At 42.5% G+C, this 23,285-nt stretch overlaps 1 protein-coding gene across 3 annotated transcripts in view; it reads left to right on the top strand.

The window, feature by feature from the left end:
- The window catches only part of PRICKLE2 (prickle planar cell polarity protein 2), a 349,250-nt gene that overhangs the window by 277,662 nt on the left and 48,303 nt on the right, over positions 1 to 23,285 (top strand). For all 3 annotated transcript variants that reach the window (XM_047778600.1, XM_047778607.1, XM_047778617.1), the window contains 4 exons: positions 12,451 to 12,564; positions 15,372 to 15,509; positions 19,120 to 19,323; positions 22,751 to 22,937. In XM_047778600.1, the coding sequence (XP_047634556.1) occupies positions 12,451 to 12,564; positions 15,372 to 15,509; positions 19,120 to 19,323; positions 22,751 to 22,937 (643 nt within the window). The remainder of the gene's footprint in view (positions 1 to 12,450; positions 12,565 to 15,371; positions 15,510 to 19,119; positions 19,324 to 22,750; positions 22,938 to 23,285) is intronic.

Below are 23,285 nucleotides of genomic sequence, written 5' to 3'. Positions count from 1 at the left end.
CCACAGGGGTCCTTTCCCCACCAGCACTCCACAGTTCCTGGCACATAATAGACTCTGCTAGTCTGCTCAGGCTGTCATGACAATATCACAGACTAGCTGGCTGAAACAACAGTAATTTATTTCTTCACAGTTTTGGAGGCTGGAGGCCCAAGATCAAGGTGCTGGCAGGGTTGGTTTGTGACGAGCCCTCTCTTGGCTTTCGTCAGACACCTTCTAGCTGTGTCTTCATATGGCTCTTTCTCTGATGGGCACTCCTAGTGTCTCTTCCTCTTCTTAGAAGGATATCAGTCCTTTTTGATTACAGCCCCAATCATTTAACCTTAATTACCTCCTGAAAGTCTCTCTCTCCAAATACAATCACGTGGAGGGGGGTAGCCCTTCAACGTGGGAATGGGAAGAGGGAGGCACAAGTCAGTCCACAACATAGACGATTATGACTTATGGATTAGATTGCTTCAAAACTAAGAATTATACATCCTTCACCATGTAGCTGTCTTTGTGCTAGTTATATTATAGACACACCTCAGAAATTTGCAGGTTCAGTTCCAGACCACCATCGTAAAGTGAATATCACAATAAAGTCACAAATTTCTGGGTTTCCCAATGCATGAAAAAGTTATATTTACAGGGAGTGCCCTGTGTGGCTCAGCGAGTTAATGACCCTACATTGTCTCTGGGGGGATGTGGGTTTGATCCCTGGCCTCAATCAGTGGGTTAAGGATCCAGAGTTGCTGCAAGCTGTGGCATAGGTCACAGATGCAGCTCAGATCCAGTGTTACTGCCATAGCTGTGGTGTAGGACTCAGCTGCAATGCCAATTCAACCCTACCCCAGAAACTTCCATATGCTGCAGGTACGGCCATAAAAAAAAAAAAAAAAAAAAAAGTTATATTTAACACTATACTGTAGTCTAAAGTGTGCAACAGCATTATGTCTAAAAAATGTACATACCAAAAAAACACTTTATTGCTTAAAAATGTTAACCATAATCTGAGCTTCCAGCAAGCCATAATCTTTTTGCTGGTGGAGGATCTTGCCTTGTTATTGATAGCCGCTGGCTGAATGGTAGTTGTTGCTGAAGTTGGGGTGGCTATGGCAATTTCTTAAAATAAGACAATGAAGTTTCCTACATGGATTGACTCTTCCTTTTATGAATGATTTCTCTGTATCATGCAATGCTGTTTGATAGCCCTTTGCCCACAGTAGAACTTCTTTCCAAATTGGAGTCAGTCTTCTCAAATCCTGCCAATGCTTCATCAACTAAGTATTACTGTTCTAAATCTTTTGTTGTCATTTCAATAATCTTCACAGCATCTTCACCAGAAGTAGATTGTATCCCAAGAAACCACTTTCTTTGCTCATCTATAAGAAGCAATTGTTCATCTGTTAAAAGTGTTATCATGAGATTGCAGCAATTCAGTCACATCTTCAGGCCTCACTTTTTTAAATGAAATTTTTATCAATTTCAATCTACTTCCTAATTGAAAGCCCATAGTCAGAGGCTATATATCTTTGAAATAAATATTCTTTTTTAAAATTAATTTTGTTGAAATACAGTTGACTTACGTTGTATTACTGTCAGGTGTACAGCAAAGTGAATCAGTCCACACATAATAAATATATCCATTCTTTTTTCCCCACATAGGTTATTATAAACTTTTGAGTAGATTTTTCTGTGCTGTACAGTAGCTTCTTGTTAATTCTCTGTTTTATACAGAAGTATGTATATGTTATCCCAATCCTCCCAATTCTTCCATTTTCCCCAACAGTTTCACCTAAAGTAACTATAAGATTGTTTTTGAAATCTGTGAGTTTTTTTGTTTTTTAAATAAGTCCTTTTTTATCTATTTTCATTACATTCCACCTATAAGTGATATTTCTGTCTTACTTCACTCAGTATGATAATCTCGAGGTCCATGCATGTTGCTGCAAATGGCATTACTTCATTCTTCTTTATGGCTGGGTAGTATTCCATATACATATATATAGATATGACTAGATATATATATAACACATATTCTTTATTCTTCTATCGATAGAATTTAGGTTGTTTCCATGTCTTGGCTATTGTAAATAGTTCTAAAATGAACCTTGGGATGCATGTATCTTTTTGAATTATGATTTTTGTCCAGATAAACCCAGGAGTGGGATTGCTAGATCATATGCTAATTCTGTGCTTAGTTTTCTGAGGGACCTCCATATTGTCCTTCATAGTGGTTGCACCAGCTTACATTCCTACCAACAGTGTAGGAGGGTTCCCTTTTCTCTTCATCCTCTCCAGCATTTATTGTAAGGCTCCACCTCTAATTGTTGCAGGGTTGCCACAAACCTTTAATTTTTTTTTTTTTTAAAAAGGTAGCATCTGCCAAGCACAGTAAAGCAAATCTCACTAAAACCAGGTATGACTGAATATCATTTGCGCCTCATAGCAATATTTCAGAGTAAATATTATTGTTCCCATTTTATAGATAGAGATATTGACTCTATAAGAGATGAAGCAATTTTCCCAACTGTGTCCAGATGGTAAGTGTTCAATCCATTATTCAGACCCAAACAGTGTGACTCCAGAGTCCAGACACATAGCCCCTCTAGGAAACTGCAATCCTGCTTTTTCATACACGTGTATGTATGTACTTTGTCTAAAGGCAGTACTGAAACTGTTGTCCACAAGAATAAGCAACTGTTGAGGAGTTTTTAGTAAGGCACATATGCAAATGTATATGCGTATATACATCCTGCAGTGTTTTGGTAAAATTGGGGTGGGGGAGTCTTGATGTCATTGCAGTTTAAAGGGAAAGTATTTAACCTCCGAGTTCTATTTCTGAGACCTCTTCTTTAAGAGAGGATGAAATAAATAACTATCAGATAATGCTCCAAACTAAATGGAAAATGTTTTCTAAGCATTGAAGTTTAATGTTATAAATTTTTTTTTGTCTTTTTGCTATTTATTGGGCCACTCCCGCGGCATATGGAGGTTCCCAGGCTAGGGGTCTAATCGGAGCTGTAGCCACCGGCCTAAGCCAGAGCCACAGCAACACAGGATCCGAGCCACGTCTGCGACCTACACCACAGCTCACGGCAACGCCCGATCGTTAACCCACTGAGCAAGGGCAGGGACCGAACCCGCAACCTCATGGTTCCTAGTCGGATTCGTTAACCACTGCGCCACGACGGGAACTCCTATAATTTTTTTTTAATTTAACTTAAAAAATTGGAAAGAGAGCATGTGAGAGCAAACAGGCATAACAGCAGAATAGCTCACATGGTTTTGAATCAGAGCACCTGCTTGGTTGAAAGGTGATGATTTTCTTCCATTTGTTTAAACAGAGTTGACTCACCTTGAAAGAAACTCTCTGGCTTCAAATAAAAAGGGATTTTCTTTAGTCCCTTTCTCCTTTTTAATTTTTTATTTTTAGTGATGTGTACTTAATTTACAAAGTTGTGTTAGTTTCAGGTGTATAGCAAAGTGGTTCAATTATACATACATATATATATATATATATATACACACACATGCATTCCTTTTCAGATTCTTTTTTCTCATATAGGTTATTGCAGAATATTGAGTAGAGTTCCCTGTGCTGTACAGGAGGTCCTTGTTGATTCTCTTTACATATAGTAGTATGTATATGTTAATCCCAAACTCTTGATTTATCCCTCTAATCACCCACTTTTCCCCATCGGTAACCATAAGTTTGTTCTCAAAGTCTATGAGTCTGTTTCTCTTTAGTAAATAAGTTCATTTTTTTAGATTCCACATGTAAGTGATAACATATGTTTGTCCTTCTCTGTCTGACTTCACTCAGTATGATAATCTCAAGGTGCATCCATGTCCTTTCCTCTTAAAGAAACAGCACCCTGACAGTTATTTTATTTAGCCTCCTTTAGTGTCCTCACCATCCACCCCACCTTGCTTTGGTGGAAAAGCAAGTTTTTTGACGATGTAGAAGGGAAACTGTGAGCTTTACTTTGGTTCTTCCTAAAACCTGACCTGTGGGTTCTGTTGCTGCATGTCCCAGTCCTCATCCATTGATAAACCAGAAAGGTGGGGAGGTGAGATCCGAGCACAGCAGGTATTCATTCAGCAAACATTTGTTGAGCGCTTACTATGTGCGACATCTGGGAATAAGCGGTGAACAAAGCCCCTGACATTCACATTCTAGAGGGAAGGCAGAGACAGTGAACAAGTAAAAGATGCATCAGCAACTGGTAAATTCTTTGGAGAAAAGCAGGTTAAAAGTTTATCACTTTTGGTACTAATGGCATTTGACCCAAGTTATTCTTTGCTGTGGAAACCACCCTATGCATTGCAGGAGATTGCGCAGCATCTCTGGCCTTGACCCACTCTATGTAGCCAGTTTGCATGCAAATGTACACACACACAGACACACACACACTGGTTGTGACAACCAAAAATGTCTCCACATGTCAGATATGAGGGCAATCTGTCTGTAATATCTGTCACCCAGATTTTGCTGATCTGGCTGCCTAGGCAGGTGTCCCCGTCCCCTTCTTCCCTCACCACTCCATGTGCATCCCTCCTGAAGCTGCATGCCTGGTCATGAGGATGAGCGTCCCCAATAAAGGAAGACCATTCTTCCATCAAAGGTAGATGAGTAGCTGTGCTCCCCTGCTGGAACCTCCAAACAATCTCTCCCACATGTTTCCACATGTTGCCAAGCATCCCTTACAGGTCACCATTAGCCCAGGTTGAGAAGCACCGGTCAAAAGAGCAAGAAGTGGGGGTATTGGTTTATTGGGATCAAAGAAGACCTCTCTGATAAGGAGACTTTTGAGCAAGGACTGGAAGAAATGAGAATAGCATCATGTAAATATCTGGGGGAAGACTCTTCCTAGCAAAGAGAATGGCTGGTGCAAAGGCCCTGAGGTGAGAGGGATAGCACGGAGGCCCTTGTGAGCAGGACTGAACAGGAAGGATATGTAAGTGGTGTGGTCAGCCAGGTATTAAGGAGACAAGATCATGATCCTGAAGTAAGGACTTTGGCTTTAAATCTGAGGGAGATGGGAAGTCCTGCGGTTTTTCAAAGGAGCAGTGATGTGACTTGTTTTATCTTCAAATAGGATTGTTTTTGCTGAATCAACTGCGGGGGCACAAAGGTGAAAACCAGGGTCCAGGGCAGCCATGGCAATAATTCCAGGCAGTGCTTAGTCAATGCTGGACTGGTTATGAAGGGATCAGGGAAAGTGACTGGATTATGGATCTGTTTTGAACCTAAATATGACATGATTTGTGGTTGAATCAGACATCAGTAAAAGCAAAAAAATAAGGGGGGATAGTCTTTGAAATATTCTTTCTTGAAAATACCCTAAATGAGCTTTTATTCTTGATTTTTGATCCTACTCCTATGGGAGTTTACGTGTGATGTAGACATTGTTTAGGCATTAGGTTTTAGACTGTTTTTTCCTAAATTACTTCTTCAGTAAACCAATTAAAATTATAATATTCGTCTCCAGGAGAAAAGGGAAGGAGCCAAACTTGGTACGATTTTACCTCTTAGATGCCACTTAACAACACTTCTCTCCTATTGCTTGGGTGATGAAATTCTGGCAAGTAGGGGCCAAATGAACAAGCGGGCCCTCCGAAGCAGCCCATCACCCTTGTGCTCAATAGCTGTAATACCACCTAATTATTCTCCAGGTCCCCACTTGGGAACTAGTGTGCACTTTTCATAAAAACCATCATGTGCTGCCAGTTCAGGCAGCATCTCTCCCTTCTCTGTAGCACCTGCCTTCTGAGACTTTGGGCATGTGCTAGATATTGCCTCCCTGGATGGAGGTATTATCTGAGGTTCCAAGCTTCTCAAACTGCGGGAAAGGGAGAATGTGACATAAAGGCCCAGTCTTGTAGTTCGTCTCTGGGTTAGGAGGGGCTTTTATAAAACCTTCCAAATATGTCAGCCCACATTGATGATTACATGCGAATTTTTACCTTTACCTTGTAAAGTCATGTTTGCTGTCCCCATAAAGCAGTGATTCTCCTGGTTGGGAATGGGATTTTTCAGAATGCAGAATTCTGGGCTCTTTTTCAGATCCACAGGGGTTGAAAAATGGGAATCGTGTTCAAGATGGGTCTCATATGATTCCGGGGTATTCTAACACTTGAGAACTGTTGCTTTATCGTTTGAGAATTACATTCACTTCCTAGTAAATGAGATGCAAATAAAGAACCACTTTAAGAGTTCCTTCTGTGGCATAGTTGGTTAAGAATCCAACTGCAGTGGCTCAGGTTGCTGCAGAGGTGCAGGTTTGATCCCCAGCCTAGCGCAGTGGATTAAAGGATCTAGCATTGCCATAGCTGCAGCGTAGGTCACTGACATGGCTCAGATTCAGTCTCTAGCCCAAAAACTTCTGTATGCTGTGATGTGGTGGAAAAGGGAGGGAGGGAGGAAGGAACGAAGGAAGAAAGGAAGGGAGGGAGGATGGGAAAGGAGATGAGGAAAGAAAAGAACCAGTTTATTTTTCTCATTGGTTATAGAAGTTCATTAATAGGCAACCCAGGGCTATATGATAGCTCCATGGTAACGTCAAAAACTCTCATTGTTAAGATTATTTCATGGTATAAAATGGCCGCTAGCCCTCCAGCCGTTGTATTTACATTCCAGCCAGGAAGCAGGAAGAAGGAGAAATGGGCAAAAAAAAGAGCCTTTGTCAACTACTTGACCTCCTTTAAAAAAGCTCTCCCAGAAGTCACACCTTTATATGTTACTGGCCAGAATTTATTTACATGGCCACATGTGGCTAATAGGGAGGTACAGAAATATTGTTCTTAGCCAGGCATACTGATACTCCAGGGGAAATGATGATGTTCTAATTAAGGAAGAAAAGACAGTGACTATGGATAGGCAGCCATCTTGGCCACACCTCCCTTATACCATCATACCATGGTGTTGTGGAAAGACTGTTTAATTTGGAGTACATCATTTTACTTAATCGTCAGTTCATTTTGAACCATGTAAAGAAGAACACCAAAGGAAAACATGTTTACCACTTTTTTGGTCAATCATACATATTAGGAACCTATTGCATCCTTTTTTTTTTTTTCCTTCTTCTTTCCCATTCATCTACTAGTCTTTTTTTTTTTCCTTGATAAAGAAGCCCAATAATTCACACACACACAAAAAAAAATGGAGTTCCTGCTATAGTACAGTGGGTTAATGATCCAGCTTATCTCTGTGGTGTGGCTGGTTCATTCCTCAGCCTGGTGCAGTGGGTTAAAGGATTCAGCATTGCTGAATCACAGCTGTGTCTTGGATTTGATCCCTGGCCTGGGAACTTCATATGCAGTGGGTATGGCCAAAAAAGAAAAAAAAAGGAATTCACAAATAAACAAGAGAGGGTGAGGAAGCCAGGTTCACAAGTGGCCCTACTGTGTTTTAGCCATGTGACTCTCAATCTGATGAGTATAATGTCCCCCCCGGAAGATGTGAGGAGGGTTCACAAGGTACTGTATATAAAAACACCAGCCGTCAGTGTTCCCATCATGGTGCAGTGGTTAACGAATCAGACCAGGAACCATGAGGTTGCGGGTTCGATCCCTGCCCTTGCTCAGTGGGTTGAGGATCCGGCGTTGCCGTGAGCTGTGGTGTAGGTTGCAGATGCCGCTCAGATCCCATGTTGTTATGGCTCTGGCGTAGGCCGGTGGCTACAGCTCCGATTAGACCCCTAGCCTGGGAACCTCCATATGCCAATGGAAAAAAGAACAAAAAAAACCCACCAGTCATAAGAGCCACTCAATTAAAAAAACATGTTCCTCAGAGTCCCCTGGTGGCCTTGTGGTTAAGGACTCGGTGTTGTCACTGCTTTGGCTCAGGTTCAATCCCTGTCATGCCATGGGGACAGCCAAAAAAAAAAATGTTCCTTGATCCCTTCCTTTGCTTGAATAGTGAAAGATAATTGGTTCTCAAATCAACTCAAAATTCTGCCTTCTTTGTTGGGTTCCCACTCTAAGAAAGTAAGGACACTTTAATATGGAAGATGTCCCACCCCAAAATATCAATACTTTACACCGAGGATTTCTCATTCTTGCCAGAGCTGATGAAATCCCCCTCCTTAAGCACATATGTAGGTGTGAAAGGAGACACCTACAAAATTGAGTGAGACTGAACCAGTTCTTTTGCCTCCTCAGGGTCTCCTGGAATTCCTGGCAATCTCAGGGTTGGCTGTTGAGGGAAAACATAGGGGTGACTCTTTAAGTCCCAAAATGTGTTCCCTGAACCAACAGTGGGGGCATCACCTGAGAAATAGTTAGAAACGCAGATGCTCACCAACCGATCCCCACCCCAGGGCCTACTGAATTAGAGATACGTATTTTAACAAGTCTCCCAGGTCGTTCTGGTGGAAGCCAAAACTTGAGAACCACCGCCATAAATAAAGCACTTGGCGAGGAGTCGTTGACTCTCTGTCTTCCATCTCTGATTGGGCAGAAATGCTGTCAAATGTGCAGTTCCTTCTAACAAACCCTGTCTTTCCAACTGGGCGAGGTCTTGCCTCCTAGCCTTTATTTGCACACTGACTCACGCTCTCACAATCCGTCTGACACAGGTTGAAGTTATTGCCAAACCTCACTGTTGGGAGTAACACCTTAAATAAAGGCCTTCAGCTATTTCGTTTTCCTAAGCCAGTTTATTGTGTTCAGAATGCTTTTGTTTGGGGGAAATGTACCTCGTATGGCTACACCCGGGGCAGAATCTCATGGCCTCCACCTGGGAATATGTAAATGGAGGGAAGCTCCTAGCACACTGCACAAACCTGCTGCTGGACAAACAGACTCAGTGTACACAGGGGAGAATATTAGGTTATTAACCTGCTGGTTAATAGCTTGGTAATGATCATCATTGACAGAATTCCATTGATTTGATTAGTTAACTTGTAAAAAATTAACCAGTGAAACATGTTTGTACTAAAATGAGCAATCTGCAGGATTTTCAGGGGTGGTGCCAAATTTAATTTTGGTCGTGTCAGAAAGGGTATTAAATATTTTCCCCTTACTATTGGTATGATTGGTTGTTTGTTTTGGGCTATACAGTAGTTTTATCATGAAAGATGCCAAAGCATTTCCACGCATGCTCCATTTCCGTGTTCAGCCTGAGACAGCCTGGGAACAAGAGCCATTTCTCCTTCCTTCCCATCTGTCTGCTAATCCCCTTTGCTCAATTAAGAGCTTGCAAAGTCCAGCTCCTAAACAGCAGGAGGAGATGCAGAAGCCAACTTGAAGAGGATCCTTTTTCCTCCTGGACTGTCACAGGCTTTGATTGGCGTTGGAAGCAGTGAATGGTAAACTCACTGTCCTTCCTCAGAGCAGGCCAGGTCACCCTCCATGTCTTAGAGGGGTGATTTGGTAGGTTGTTAATTAATATTAGTTGATTTGGTTTAATAATGGAGCATGTTCCTGGGTATGTCTTTAAGTTGTCCACCAAATTATTGACTGCCTTGTAAGAAATTATTTTAGCACATTTTGTGTTCAAGGAATTGTTGGAATGCTGGTAGAAAAAATGCATTTTCAATGGTGGTAATCAGTAGGCTTAAATTATAAAAAGGCAACACAAGATGTCCAGCTGTTCAGTCTTTAGGGTGGACCTCAGCATCCTAAGTTGTTTATTTACAACCAAAATATCTCTAGAGTTCTTCATCAGTGCTTGCACCTTAGCCCAGTCAGGTGTTGGGATTTTTTTTTATCCTCTAGTCTTAAAAGGGCATGGAACTTATCCAATCCAATCTCCATATGTGGCCCTTGCCCAAGATGAGGTAATCACGGGTCTCCTGTAAGGAATTTGGAATTGAGCAAAGCTAGTCATCCTAGGATGGACTCTTGAACTGAGGGTGTGTCATCTAGAGTCCTGTGGGGACCACATCCCCAGAAAGTGAAGAAGAGAGCAAATCTAAAAGAACATGAAGGCTTAGAGAGATGGGAAATCGCTTACCAGTCACCTTCCAGTGGCAGAGTCCATTTCCTCCTGAGGCCCTACCCTACTTATGCGTTCTTGAGAAAACACTACGTGTTTATGATAGTGTGCCTCCCCCTTTTTTTTTTTCCTGAAACCAAACTAGCTTAAATTGCATTTGATTCCTTGCAACCTTCTTTTTTAGACCAAGATAGGTAGGGGCTCCCCAGATGTGATCTCACTCTACAAGCCAAGAGCATTGCCCTATATCTTAAGATGGAAGAAAGGCCAGGAAAGCCTGGATTCTTTCATTTAGAATATGCCAGGCTGGATAATGTACTTAGTACCATGTAGGCATATTATGTTTGTTATGGAGGGCCAAATGCTTTACCTACATTCTCATTTAATTACCACGCTCATATGATGAGGCTCCTGAGAAGCTTTGTTAACTTGCTCAAGAACACAAGATGGGAAAGGACAGAGCCGGGGGGTGGGGGGGGTGTTGTTCAGATCCTCCTCCAGCCTGGGTCAGCCTTGGGCTATATGAGAAACAGGTTGTTCAGCGTAAAAGTTCAGAAGATGACTGCTCTGGGCAGTCAAGAGAGGGGTGTGTGAGTGATGAGGGGTAATTGAGAGGATAGTCAACAGAACTCATCTGAGACTCTTTATGATCAAGCATCCATAGTGATTCATTATTTTTAAAAATTTATTTTTGGGGGGCACAATTGATTTATAAGGTGTTAATTTCTGCTATACAGCAAAGTGATTCACTTATCCATATCTATCTATCTATGTATATATTCTTATTCTTTTCCATTATGCCTTATCACAGGATATTGACTACAGTTCCCTGTGTTACACAGTAGGGCCATGTTGTTTATCCACACAGTGATTCATTTTATATTAGCATTCGTCACGCATGTTCTGTAACTACAGTGGGAGTTAAGAGAATGACCAAGTGATGTTGCCACAAAGCTGTTCTACAAGTCATTTTTTGACTTAGGAGGCAGAGCCCCTTCCCCAGGACACAAGGACCAGGACTGCTTCTTCTACCTAGTGTGAGACATGGGCATGATTCCCCTGAGCACATAGTGGTGTGCCTGTGTCTGATGGGATTGTTGCCAGTTTCTAATCCCAGACTAACTCATGATCTGGGCTCATTTTTCTTCTCGGCGAGAGTCGTGGTAATCTGTGGGCTGCCTTCAAAACCCGGAACCATCGCTTCCCATGCCAGGATGTGGCTCCCTGCCAGGTGCCTTTCAAGAGGAGTTTCAGGGCCCTGGGTTCTGAAAGCCAGCTAGTCTGTGACAGGAAGCCTGTTTATGTTTGCCTTTGGGATTTGATTAAGGCCTGATATGCACATGATGGTAAATGACTACCATCATTGTTGGAAAAATCAGGATGGCTTTCACATTTTCTTACAGCCTTGTCATGGCAAAGCCTTTTCTCTCTCTTCTAACACTTATGATTTCGTTTCTGGAGATCAAAGGAGACAGAGCTTTCGCAACTCTTCACCCCAGCATTCCCCAAACATGTGTTCATATCTGAGGCTCCCTAAACTCAGGGGAATGTGACTGAGTTTGTGGAGTGTAGCGAATATGATGAACTTAGAGCTCCAAGTCTTCTGTCTTCTCTGTTTTGTCGAATGAATGCCTTGTTTCACAAGAGCCAGTCGTGATGCTAAGAGATAGTTGAAAAGTATTTTCCATGATGTCATCTGAGCTTGTGGGATTTTTTTTTTTTTTCCTTCTGCCTCTGGTATATAAAGCATTACCTTCTGTTTCGGCCAATATTTTTCTTTCCCTAGTTTTGCTTGCAGCTGGATGGTAGAATGTCTGTTTTCTTCTTTCAGGCAAAATTAGATGTTTGGTGCTTTCCCAAGTTGCTGTTAGAGTTGAGTGAGCCTTAGAAACTGCAGGAATATGTCCTAACAGGATCATTCTAGAATGTCCCCAAAAACTCACATACTGACGATTTTTAATTACACATACTCTATCCCAAATTTAGTGACTTTTTTCCTGGCAGATCAGAGCTGCTTCCTCTCCTTACAAGAGCTCAAAACCTAGAGGGCTTTTAATGTAGGTGGAGGCTGAGGGACCCAGGAGTTCTCCGAGTGCCAAAGACTGGCTTTGTCTCCAGCACCGAGGCAGGTGCTGACACATCCCTTTGGCTAAGAAGGCAGCTTATATGCTGGAGACTCACAGAGAAAATGGTAAAGTCAGGTCTCAGGGGAGCCTGCCGAGAAAGCCCTACCCTCCGGGTTCACCAGCCAGTTTGCCGAAATCTCTTTTTCTAGGAAAGTTTGCTGGTTTCATTTTTCCCTTGCAGAGAGAGGGAATGCCCCAAGACATGAGTGATTGGTGGGACTCTTTCTTCAAGGATAATTTTCTCAGCTTGCAGTGAGAAACTCATGGGCTGTTGAGTTTCACGAAGGGTGGGGACAGCGGGAAGCAGATTGTGTCCTGTTGTAGGAATCATCTTCTCAGGATTGGGAATGGGCAGATGGTTTGAGTAATGGGCGCATTACCTGTGTGCTTTCCATCCTTCAGGTTCACCAGTATTATAGCTGTCTCCCAGAGGAGAAAGTTCCCTATGTCAACAGTCCTGGAGAGAAACTTCGAATCAAACAGCTATTACACCAGCTGCCACCACATGACAATGAGGTAAGGGGCTAGAGGGGCTTTCTGAAGATGTTTTTTAGAATCTTCTGTGAATTGTTACCTTCTTCATAGTCAGAAGGCTGTAATCAATGAGATCCCCAATGAAAAACTGGCAATAGGTTTGAGTTTCCTTAATTAGAGCCAAAAGAAACTGTCAGACCCTTTCTGGAGAATCTCCTTATGAACTGGATTCACCTTTATGCCTGGCATTACTAGCTATTTGGGGTAACCACAGACCCCTGAAATTTTAAAGCTCAAGTCCAGGTTTTCTTCACTGGCGAGTGTAGCATGTTGTTTGCCTGAGCACTGAGATTCCCTGGTTAGTTCAAGCCTGGCACACACTTTGTGACTCTCTGGAATTCGCACCATCATTTCATATTAAATGAGTGTATGAATTTCCCACGTTACGCTGCAGTAGAAGTTACGAGTCCAAATTTGCAGCTGTGAACATCTGTGTTTTTGTCATTTCCAGTCCAACTTGCCAAGGTCATCCTTTGCACTCTTGAAAGTGTAGCTTACAGGCTGTCCTCTTTTCTGAACCCAGACACATGGCACTGTAAGCAGGCATTTATCATCTTTAAAGTCAAATTGATCTTAAAGGGAAATTTGTAAACATACTCTTAAATCTAAGCTTGTGAGCCTTAGATTTGCTAACTAGAAATTAATTTCTAAGGATCTGGTTTTGAAAAATAGCAATCCTGTAGAATCAAACTGTCCACATAACCCCGGTTGTGATTTAAAGAAAAACATAATTTTAAATGGAAAGGAGAAATTTAAAACCCCTTTAGAGAGCTGGATCTCAGCTTTTTACCAGCTGCCCCCACCCACAAGTTCAGTCCCAGAGGAAATGAGTGCTTTCTTTGTATCTTTCATGTTTGAACAGAAAGAATAAATCACGAACCTCAAAAAATAAATTTGAATAAGTGGGGCAAAAGCTTAAAAACTGAAGCAACTCTCTAGAAAGAGAGCCATAATTCCCTTTCCTGTTGTTTATTTCAGACTTCATAAAACAAATTTAAATAATGCTTTCTCCTTTAAAGAGGAGAGCAAGCCTTGTAACCTGATGCCCAGTTAACTAATTTGGAAGTGAAAATGCGGGTTTTTACAAGCAGGAGGGGTGTGCCTTTCTTTCAAAGCATGTCCATAAATTGTCAGTGGTGTAACCATATATTCTGGGTTGTTTAGGGTCATTGCAGTTCTTTCTCCAAGGTGAAGACTTTTTTTTTAAATAGTTTTATTTTTTTTTACTTGATAGAGGAAAGTGATCTGTTCTCTGCATTTTAATGGTTCATTCTGTTTATGGTTAACTGTGATTTCATGAAAAGGGACCCTTCAAATTGCATGTTCCTGTTGGAGAGAATTTCTTACAGGTGACCCAGTGGGTCAATTTTACTTCTTTGACACGACCCTTTTAGGGACAAAGGATGATTTTAAAGTAAATATTTGATTACCCTCTTTTTCAACCAGGTAAGACAATTTCGATGTATACAGCGGCACTGGTTTTCGAATTAGTCCTAGTTCAAAGGTTTCCCTTAAACCATCTGTATGACAAATCATCTGAGCAATTCAGTTAATCTTCCCAGTGCTCAAATACTCTCAAGTAAGACAAGGGATAGTATTAGATCCATGTTTCCCAAAGAGTAGTAGACACATGACGTTGGGTGGTACATGGACTTAGCAGTAGATACTGTTGAACCACAAAATGAGAGACTCACTCCCTTTTAAACTGTATTTCATTCCTTGTGACAGAGTGGTTGAATAATCAAGGGGGAAACGGTAGTTTGGGTGGGCAGGTGTCTCACACCTCTCCAATTCCTACAAGTGTCCCTTTTTAAGTAACAGCCTGAACAATCTCGGTTTCAGGATCTCCCACAAGCAGAAGTAGCCAGCTAAAATCCAGCAACGTGGTTTTGTTTTCACTCTAGTTTTATGGCTGCCCTATTTTTCGCAGGTGATATTGCTTTTCCATTTATAGTCATAATCTACTTTCTTTTTAAGTAAATGTATTCATATAAAAAAAAAGTGAGTCAGTTTTTAAAACAGTATTAAGTAAACAATAGTTCAGGATAACAGCAAAATTCCCAAGGCATGCATAAATAAAAGAGAGAATGGGAAAGAGCAGATTTGAATATCTTTAATGTCCCTCCCTTAATTCTCTTGAGTTTCTGTGTTGAACAAGAAGGAAAATATCTTATGCAAGTTGATGCATTAACTGAAGCCCAGCGGGCAGCCCTCTCCCTCCCACACACAGGTAAGCACGAGGGGACTTCCTTGCAGTAACAGCGAGCTCTGGACCAACTCCTCAGTCTCACGCCTTTGCTTCCCGTCTCATCTGGGGAGACGGAAGCTATGAACATGTTGACAGCTACTCTAGCTCATTGGCTGGGAGCTCTTTTTTGTGTCAAGGGTTATATACATAGAGGTCAAAGTATCACAGTCAAGTTGAAGACCCAGATCACTTTGAAAGAAGGAGAAAGCCCCCATCTTAATTAGCACCAAAGCTCTCCCAGGCAATTTGGCTCTCAGTGTGGGGAACAGAGTGGGGCAGTGATGGTAAGGAACAGGTACAGACCATCAGCCTGCCCAAGACTCAGGCTCTGGACTTGGGAGCCTTTACTAAGCTTGTTTGACATCAACAATCTCAAATAGAGACTCACTTGAAATAGCCCCAAGCCTAGGGGTGTTCAAGTGCCAGCCAGGACTGTAAAACCACATGGGGGTGAGTTTAATGAAGAAACTCTGAGACCTGGGCTTCAGGAATCCTCAGGAGCAAGGGCAACCCTTCAGTGCCATCTGCTGTGTCTGTCCAGGTTCGCTATTGCAACTCCCTGGACGAGGAAGAGAAAAGGGAGCTGAAACTCTTCAGCAACCAGAGGAAACGTGAAAACCTGGGCCGAGGCAATGTCAGACCCTTCCCAGTCACCATGACAGGAGCAATCTGTGAACAGGTAAGTGTGCTGAGGGGTTTTCTCTGGCATCCTTTCCCTCATTCATTCATTCATTCATTCAGCTGTAATTTTATTGAGAAACTGCTTTGTGCCAGACACAGTTGTAGGCCTGGGGAATACAGCCATGAACAAAAGATTTGAAAGCTTGATCTTGCCAATAACAATAAATAAGACAGAAAAAATTAGAGTGAGGAGAGAGTTTTGTGCTGGGAAGGTGTGGTGGTTGCAGTTTTCAGTAGAAAATTGAAACGCCCCACAAAGACATGTAGAAACTGAGGGAGTGAGTCATGCAGTTGATGGGGCTTGCGGGTGTAAGGGGAGAGCCAGTTCAAAGGCCCTGTGGCAAGAGTATTTCTGTTGTGTGTAAGAAACAGCAGGTTGGCCAGGGTGGCAGGGCAGAGGGGATAAGAAAATGATCGATGAAGTCAGATTCCATGAGGGGTATGGAAGCCAGTGGAAGGAGATTGGGAACCATTGGAAGGATTTGAGCAGAAGAATGGCATGATGGATTTCTATTTTAAAATGAATACTTTGGAAAATAGATTTTGCCTGGACCACAGGTCAGCCTCTTTCCCAGGATCATCCCAGGACCAGTGCCATTTAAAGAGGTGGTAAATGGTCATCTCCTTGGGTTTGGAAATTATTTAGCAAAGTGTGTGAAGTCCCCTGCATTTTTTCTAGGACCTCTCAGAGATGAAGGGTCTGCATTTTTTTTTTTTTTTCTGCTACTCTCCTGTAAGAGCTCTGGGCCTGGTGGAGGAGGGTTTCAAGGAAAGCAGGGTAGTAGAGTTCCCATTGTGGCTCATCAGGTTAAGAACCCAACTAGTATCCATGGAGATACAGGTTTAATCCCTGGTCTCACTCCATCATTGGGGATCCATTGTTGCCATGAGCTGTGGTGTAGGCTTGGCAGCTGCAGCTCCAATTCCATTGCTAGCCTAGGAATGTCCATGTGCTCCAGGTGTAGCCATAAGAAGACAAAAAAAAGAAAGCAGGGTGGGAATCCAGCCTTCCTGGTTTCATGCTGCCCCACCTGTTGTCCATCAAAAGCCTTCTGGTGCTGATGATTGGTTTTTTTCTGACCTTTCTCTTAGCCCTACTGATAAGAGAGTAGCCCCATCTAAACTCCCCGAAGATGTGTGAACCAGATTGGTGAAGAAATGTGAGATACTACCTGAGGGGAGGAGATAGCATTCGAGAGCCTTGTTTTGAGATATCAGAGAGATAATGTGAGAAGGTTCAGGTAGATGGAATAGAGCTGCTGCTTAACAGGAGAGACAAAGGACTGAGTTTGGCAGTGGGGTCTTGATCCTTGACGCTGATCCCTGAAATGCAGGTGTTCAGAGGTTAAGATGCAAGGTTCTGTGTGCTCAGTTCAGGGTCTCTGCCACTCTCAGGTCATAATCCTTGACCAGCCTAGCTAGGTTCCCCAAAGATAAGAGGAAGGGTGGGCATCTCATGGACAGATGTGAAGAGTGGTACAGAACAGTGATGGGAGTGTGGGGCAGAAAGACATATGTTTGGCTCATGCTTCTGCCATATGGCTGTGAGTGACCAAGTTACTTTTCCTCAGTTTTGTCACCTGCAGAATGGGGATAAGAAATGCCTAGGTCATAAAATCATGGTGGGAATAAAAATGGGGTTCTCTGTTGTTAAAATAATCAAGCAAGGGGGCCATTAGATGGGGTGGCTCTTGTGCCTTGGTAACCTATATCAGCAGACCAAAACCTAAGCCAGGCAGGGTACTGGAATTCAAGAAAAGGAAACAACAATAGCAAGTCGTCAGCAGCCAACCAGCCTTTCCCAAATAAGGGGACTGTGTAACCTTTAGTCACTGAAGTGCTCTTTGCTTTGCTTCTGTGTCTTCTCTATAAAAATCTTTCCCTGGGTACCTGTCCTAGGAGTGCTTCCAGCCACCTTCAGTCTGATGCTTGCTGTCTAATAAGAATCCGCGTTGGAGCAAATAAACTAGAAAACTTTAATGTGCCTCGGTTTAGCTTTTAAGAGTATCCCTATCTCAGCTCTACTAACATTATTACAAGTGTTACCACATTATGTAATATAATGTCTTTCTTTTGTCCAGTCTCTCGCATGAATGAGTCCCCAGAGACTATTCCATGAGACCTTGACTTCATTTTCTATGAAGCATTTCAACCCTTCTGATGTCTGTGATGTGGGAAAGGTCTGGAGGTAGCTTTTCTGCCCTTTAGATGTTGCCCGCAAAGCTCTGCCAATTATGCGGGGCCATAGTGCTGCACCCACAGGCTGTGAACTTCAGGGCCGGTGCCATGGTCAGCAGAGGGCCTTCTCCTGGACCCACTTTATTCCTCCCTCAATGACCCTCAGACCATATTTATTTTATCCCATCCCCAACTCTAAGCATACATCATCAGGGATTCTGCCATGTTCCTTACTAGATAGGGGAAGAAACTTTGGAAATGAATGAGAAGATAGGACAGCAAGAAAGAAGAAACCCTTTCCATAGTCAGGCTTTTGGAGTGGTACTTTTTCAATCAGGACTGTGTAAAAAAATCTTAGAGGTGGAGTTCCCATTGTGGCTCAGTGGGACACAGTGTCCGTGAGGATGCAGATTTATTAATGCCTGACCTCGCTCAATGGGTTAAGGATCCAACATTGCCGCAAGCTGGGGTATAGGTCAAGGATGCAGCTCAGATCCAGTATGGCTGTGGCTGTGGTGTAGGCCAGCAGCTGCAGCTCCGATTCAACCCCTAGCCTGGAAACCTTCATGTGCCACACCTGTGGCCCTAAAAAGAAAAAAACATGTTAGAGGAAACAGACCAAAAGCATGCTAGAAAGAGAAGCTAGCTAAAGGTTGGCATGTTTGGATGAACCCCCTCTCCTCCCATCCTAAGTGCAGACCCCACCTCCTCCCAGGGTACCTCCAAGCCCCCCTCCTTCCACCCCTACACCGCACCGCCTCCTTCACCTGATGTTGGACACGGCTGGACCTCTTGAGGGAGTTTGGAGTATCTGAAAAGTAATGAGACCCTCGATAAGCTTGTCTTTTGCTGGCAGAGCTCCCATATGTTATTATGCTAACAGACTTTTTCTTTCTTTCCCACCTTGTGATCCCTTATTTTCTCTGTGACATGATCTTCATCTTACTTGTAGGCCCTACGAAAGTAAGAGGAAGGCAAGAAAAACCTGCCTGCCATGTGTGTAAAGTGGCTAGCTAGTTTGAAACTAAGTGGTCAGTAACTAGTTTGAAAATAAGTGGTCACAGCGTTCCCGTTGTGGCGCAGCAGAAACAAATCTGACAAGGAACCATGAGGCTGCAGTTTCAATCCTTGGCCTCACTCAGTGGGTTAAGAATCTGGTGTTGCTGTGAGCTGTGGTGTACGTTGAAGACACGGCTTGGATCCCAAGTTGCTGTGGTTGTGGCATAGGCCGGCAGCTATAGCTCCAATTCGATCCCTCGCCAGGAAACCTCCATGTGCCTTGGGTGTAGCCCTAAAAAGAAAAAAAAAAAGAAAAGAAAAGAAGTGGTCAGTAACCAGCTAGCAATGCTGGCGATGGCCGTTTATCCTTCACTCAGGGCACTGAGAGGTGGTAGCTGGTGTTCCCACTGACGTTTCCCTTTGCCTCACAGTGTGGAGGCCAGATCAACGGCGGGGACATCGCTGTGTTCGCGTCACGTGCCGGCCACGGTGTCTGCTGGCACCCACCCTGCTTTATATGCACCGTCTGCAACGAGCTCCTGGTGGATTTGATCTACTTTTACCAAGATGGGAAGATCTACTGTGGCAGGCACCATGCAGAGTGCTTGAAGCCACGTTGTGCAGCCTGTGACGAGGTCAGAGCCTGCTCTGTGGGGCCTGCAGCCCCGCCGTGACCCCTCACTTACATACAGCATAGCCAACACATTGTCCTGTGGTTCCTGCAAGCAGAAAACTATAGGCCACCCCCCTTCTTATATTAATCCTTTTGAGAAAGGGTCTAACACCATCCCTGGTTCTGAGAATGTCTAGGATTATGATTATGGCCTGCTTTACTGAAGGTGACTGTCTCCTGGGCCCCTAGATGGGCAGATGGTTTCTAGAGCTGAGAACATTCCCTGTGGCATGCCCCGGCACTAGCTCAGTTCAGAACTCTTTAAAGGGGAAAAAAAAAAAAAAAAAAAAAACAGAGGAGCTCCTGTTGCAGTATGGTGGATTAAGAGCTTGACTAGTATCTTTGAGATATGGGTTCAATCCCTGGCCTCGCTTAGCGGGTTAAAGATCTGACATTGCCACAAGCTATGGTGTAGGTCACACATGCGGCTCGGACCTGGCATTGCTAGGGCTGTGGCCTAGGGCTGTAAGTACAGCTTTGATTCGACCCCTAGCTTGGGAACTTCCACATGCTGCATGTGCAGCCCTAAAAAGATTTAGATTTCAGCCCAAATCCCAGGCAGTATTTATCAGTAATGGTGTATTACTTATCTCAAAATTGTTCTGCTTCCCGAGCTTCCATGGCACAGATTGGTGCAGGAAGAAAGGAAAATGGGGAGCATTACTTGATTCTCCCACAATTTACCAACGTTCTGATGGGGATTCAGGCAGCAATGCTACTCCGTTTGGATACCTCTGCCCCACATTCTAAGAGGTACTTGAATTTGCTTCCCAGGTCAGAAAGCAAACTGGACACAAGGCTCATGCCTGGACTTTTCTCCTAATAGAAGCACACCCAGGTGAAAGATAGAAAACCTGGCTTAGCTTAAAAGACTCGGGCAGAAAGGAGACTGTGCTAAACCTGACTCCTTTTATGGGAGTGACTTGGGGAAAGATTTTGGACAGGGATTTCTTCTGCATGCAATAGGTTTTTGGTTCTTTCTGGACCCTGTAAACAGTAAAGCAGGACCCTATAAACAATACTCCACTTTTTCAGCTAGAGTCCACTGCTACATGTACCTTTCTTCCTTACAAGCTACCAATCAGAGACTCGGTCTTCCCGGAAGAAGTTGATCAGCCTTAACTAACATGATTTCTTTCTTTTCTTTTTTTTTTTTTTTTTTGTTTATTAAGGTATGGTTGATTTACAATGTTGTGATAATTTCTGCTATACAACAAAGTGGTTCAGTTAGTGATGTTCAAAAAAGACTCTGGGCAGGTAGTTGGTCCAGCTCCAAGATTCTAGGCAGCCACTTTACCTGCCTGCCTCAGTTCCCACATCTGGGAATTGGTGCCTGTAATACTTTCTATTATATAATGGCAAATAGAATAGGATGATGAAAGGGCCTTGAAATTTTTGCTCATTGAGATATAATTCATACAGCATAAGATTTGCCCTTTTAAGGTGTACAGTTTGGTGGTTTTTTAGTATATTTCCAAAGTTGGGCAATCATTACTACTGCCTAATTCCAGATCATTTTCATCATCGTAGAAAGAAACCCCATATCTATTAGCAGCCCCCTCCCTACCACTAGCCTCTGGAAACCACTTATCTAGTCTCTGTCTCTAAGAATTTACATATTCTGGACATTTCATATAAGTGAGTTAAGGTAACATATGATCTTTTGTGTCTGGCTTCATTCACTTAGCAAGATGTTTTTCAGTTAACCCGAGTTATAGCAGGTTTTCGTACTTTCCTGTTCATGGCCAAATAATAATCAGTTAGGTGTGTATATCACATTTTGTTTAGCCATTTATTAATTGATGGACATTTAGGTTGTTTCCACTTTTTGACTATTATGAACAATGCTGCTACAAATAGTCATATACAAATTGTTGTATGGACTGTATTTTTTGTTCTCTTAAGTATATACCCAGGAGTAGAATTCTTGGGTTATATGGTTATTCTGTGTTTTAACTTTTTGAGGGAACCTAAACCATATTCCAAGGCAGCTACACCATTTTACATCCCCACTGTTAATGAATGAGGATTCCAACTTCTCATATTCTCTTTAATGCTTAGTATCGTCTTTTTCATTATAGTTACCTTAATAGGTATGAAGTAACATCACATTATGGTTTTGATTGGCTTTTCTTTAATGGCTTATAATGTTGAGCATTTTTCAACTTATTGGCAATTTGCTTATCTTTTTTTTGGAATAATGTCTAGTCATATCTTTTGCCTATTTTTTGCCTATTTTTTAAATGGCAAAAAAGATTTTTCTTTTCAGTGTTGTTTTGTAAGGGTTTATATATTTTAGATGCTAGTCCCTTATTAGATAAGTGATTTGCAAGTATTTTCTCCCATTTTGTAGTTATTCACTGTGTAGACATCTTTTGAAGCACAGAAGTTTTTATTTTTGATGAAATCCAACTTATCTATTTTTTTTTTTACTTTGCTTTTAGTGCATAACTAAGGAACTATTGCCTAATTGCCTGATCCAAGTTCATGAAAATTTACACCTGTATTTCCTTCTAAATATTTTATAGTGGTTTTTTGTTTGTTTTCTCTCTTAGGTCTTAGACCCCTTTTAAGTTAACTTTTATATGTGGTGTGAGGTAGGGGTTCAGATTCATTCTTTTCCATGTGGCTCTTCAGTTTTCCCAACCACATTTGTTGAAAAGACTGTTCCTTCCTCCATCAAATGTCCTTGTCACCCTTGCTAATAATTGGTTGGCCATAAAAATCTGAATTTACTTCTGCCTTGATCACTGCAGTTTATAGTGAGCTCTTAAATATATACTATGAAATTAAAAAAAAAAAAACACCTCTGTCTCAGGGGTCAAAACAAATACCTCTGAGGGCTGGGCAGTTATCATAAATGAAGATGACTCATTTCAAGACAACAGTGAGTGGTGAAAACTATGACAAACTACAGAACTCATCACTCAACTGAAAGCAGCCCCTCTTCTCAGGTATAGCTTATGCTTGCCATGCAGGAATGTGTATCAAATATTGCTAAATACTGTATTTTCAAAAGAGCAACCAGGATTCCAGGTATTTATTTGAGATTTTCTATTTTTAAAAAATATTGTATATAAGTCAAACGGATATAGCCAAAGTGCCCATGAGCTGTCAGTTTTTGGTCCTGCTTTATATTCTTTGGGGTAGGACATTCTTTGTCTTTTTTAAATATGGTTAATCACTGGCCAGGCCAGAATCTGTGCTTTTAGGCAAATCTACGTGTGGGAACTGATGTAGATACAGAATAAACATATACACTTTTGTTTAATAACCTGTAGGCAAGACCTATTTTCTCCCCTTCTCGTTTGGGGCCCTCATAGCTGTCCTTTAAAGTGCATTCACGTGGCTAAGTCTAAAGCACAAACCATTTTGGCTTCCATCTCCAGATCATCTTTGCAGATGAATGCACAGAAGCTGAGGGGCGGCACTGGCACATGAAACACTTCTGCTGCTTCGAGTGTGAGACAGTGCTGGGCGGCCAGCGCTACATCATGAAGGAGGGAAGGCCCTACTGCTGCCACTGCTTCGAGTCCCTGTATGCAGAATATTGCGACACCTGTGCTCAACACATAGGTGAGGCGATGTGTGGTGCTCAGCTTGGTCCTACTATGACTGGATCTCCTTTGTGTCTGGTGTAGCTGCTATTCCTTTGAATGCAAGGGATAGAAACCCAGCTTATACTAGCTTAAGTGCAAAAGTAACTTCCTTGGTACACAGTATCAGAAAAGCTAAGGAGTCAGTTGGTTTCAGGTAAGGATGCATCAAGGGTTCAAACAAAATATGGTGTTTGTTTCTGTTTCTCAGGTCAGCTTGCCTTCTGTTGGCATCATTTGTAAGCAAGTTGCCTTCACAATGTAGCCAAGATGACCCCCGAGTTATACTTAGAGCATTTGTGTTCTCTAAGAGGATGAGAGTGTATGT

This window comes from Phacochoerus africanus, chromosome 1, assembly GCF_016906955.1.
Source record: "Phacochoerus africanus isolate WHEZ1 chromosome 1, ROS_Pafr_v1, whole genome shotgun sequence".
In the NCBI taxonomy this organism is placed as follows: Eukaryota; Metazoa; Chordata; class Mammalia; order Artiodactyla; family Suidae; genus Phacochoerus; species Phacochoerus africanus.
The sequence above is the reverse complement of the archived record's forward strand: the minus strand, read 5'-3'. Positions and strand labels throughout refer to the sequence as shown.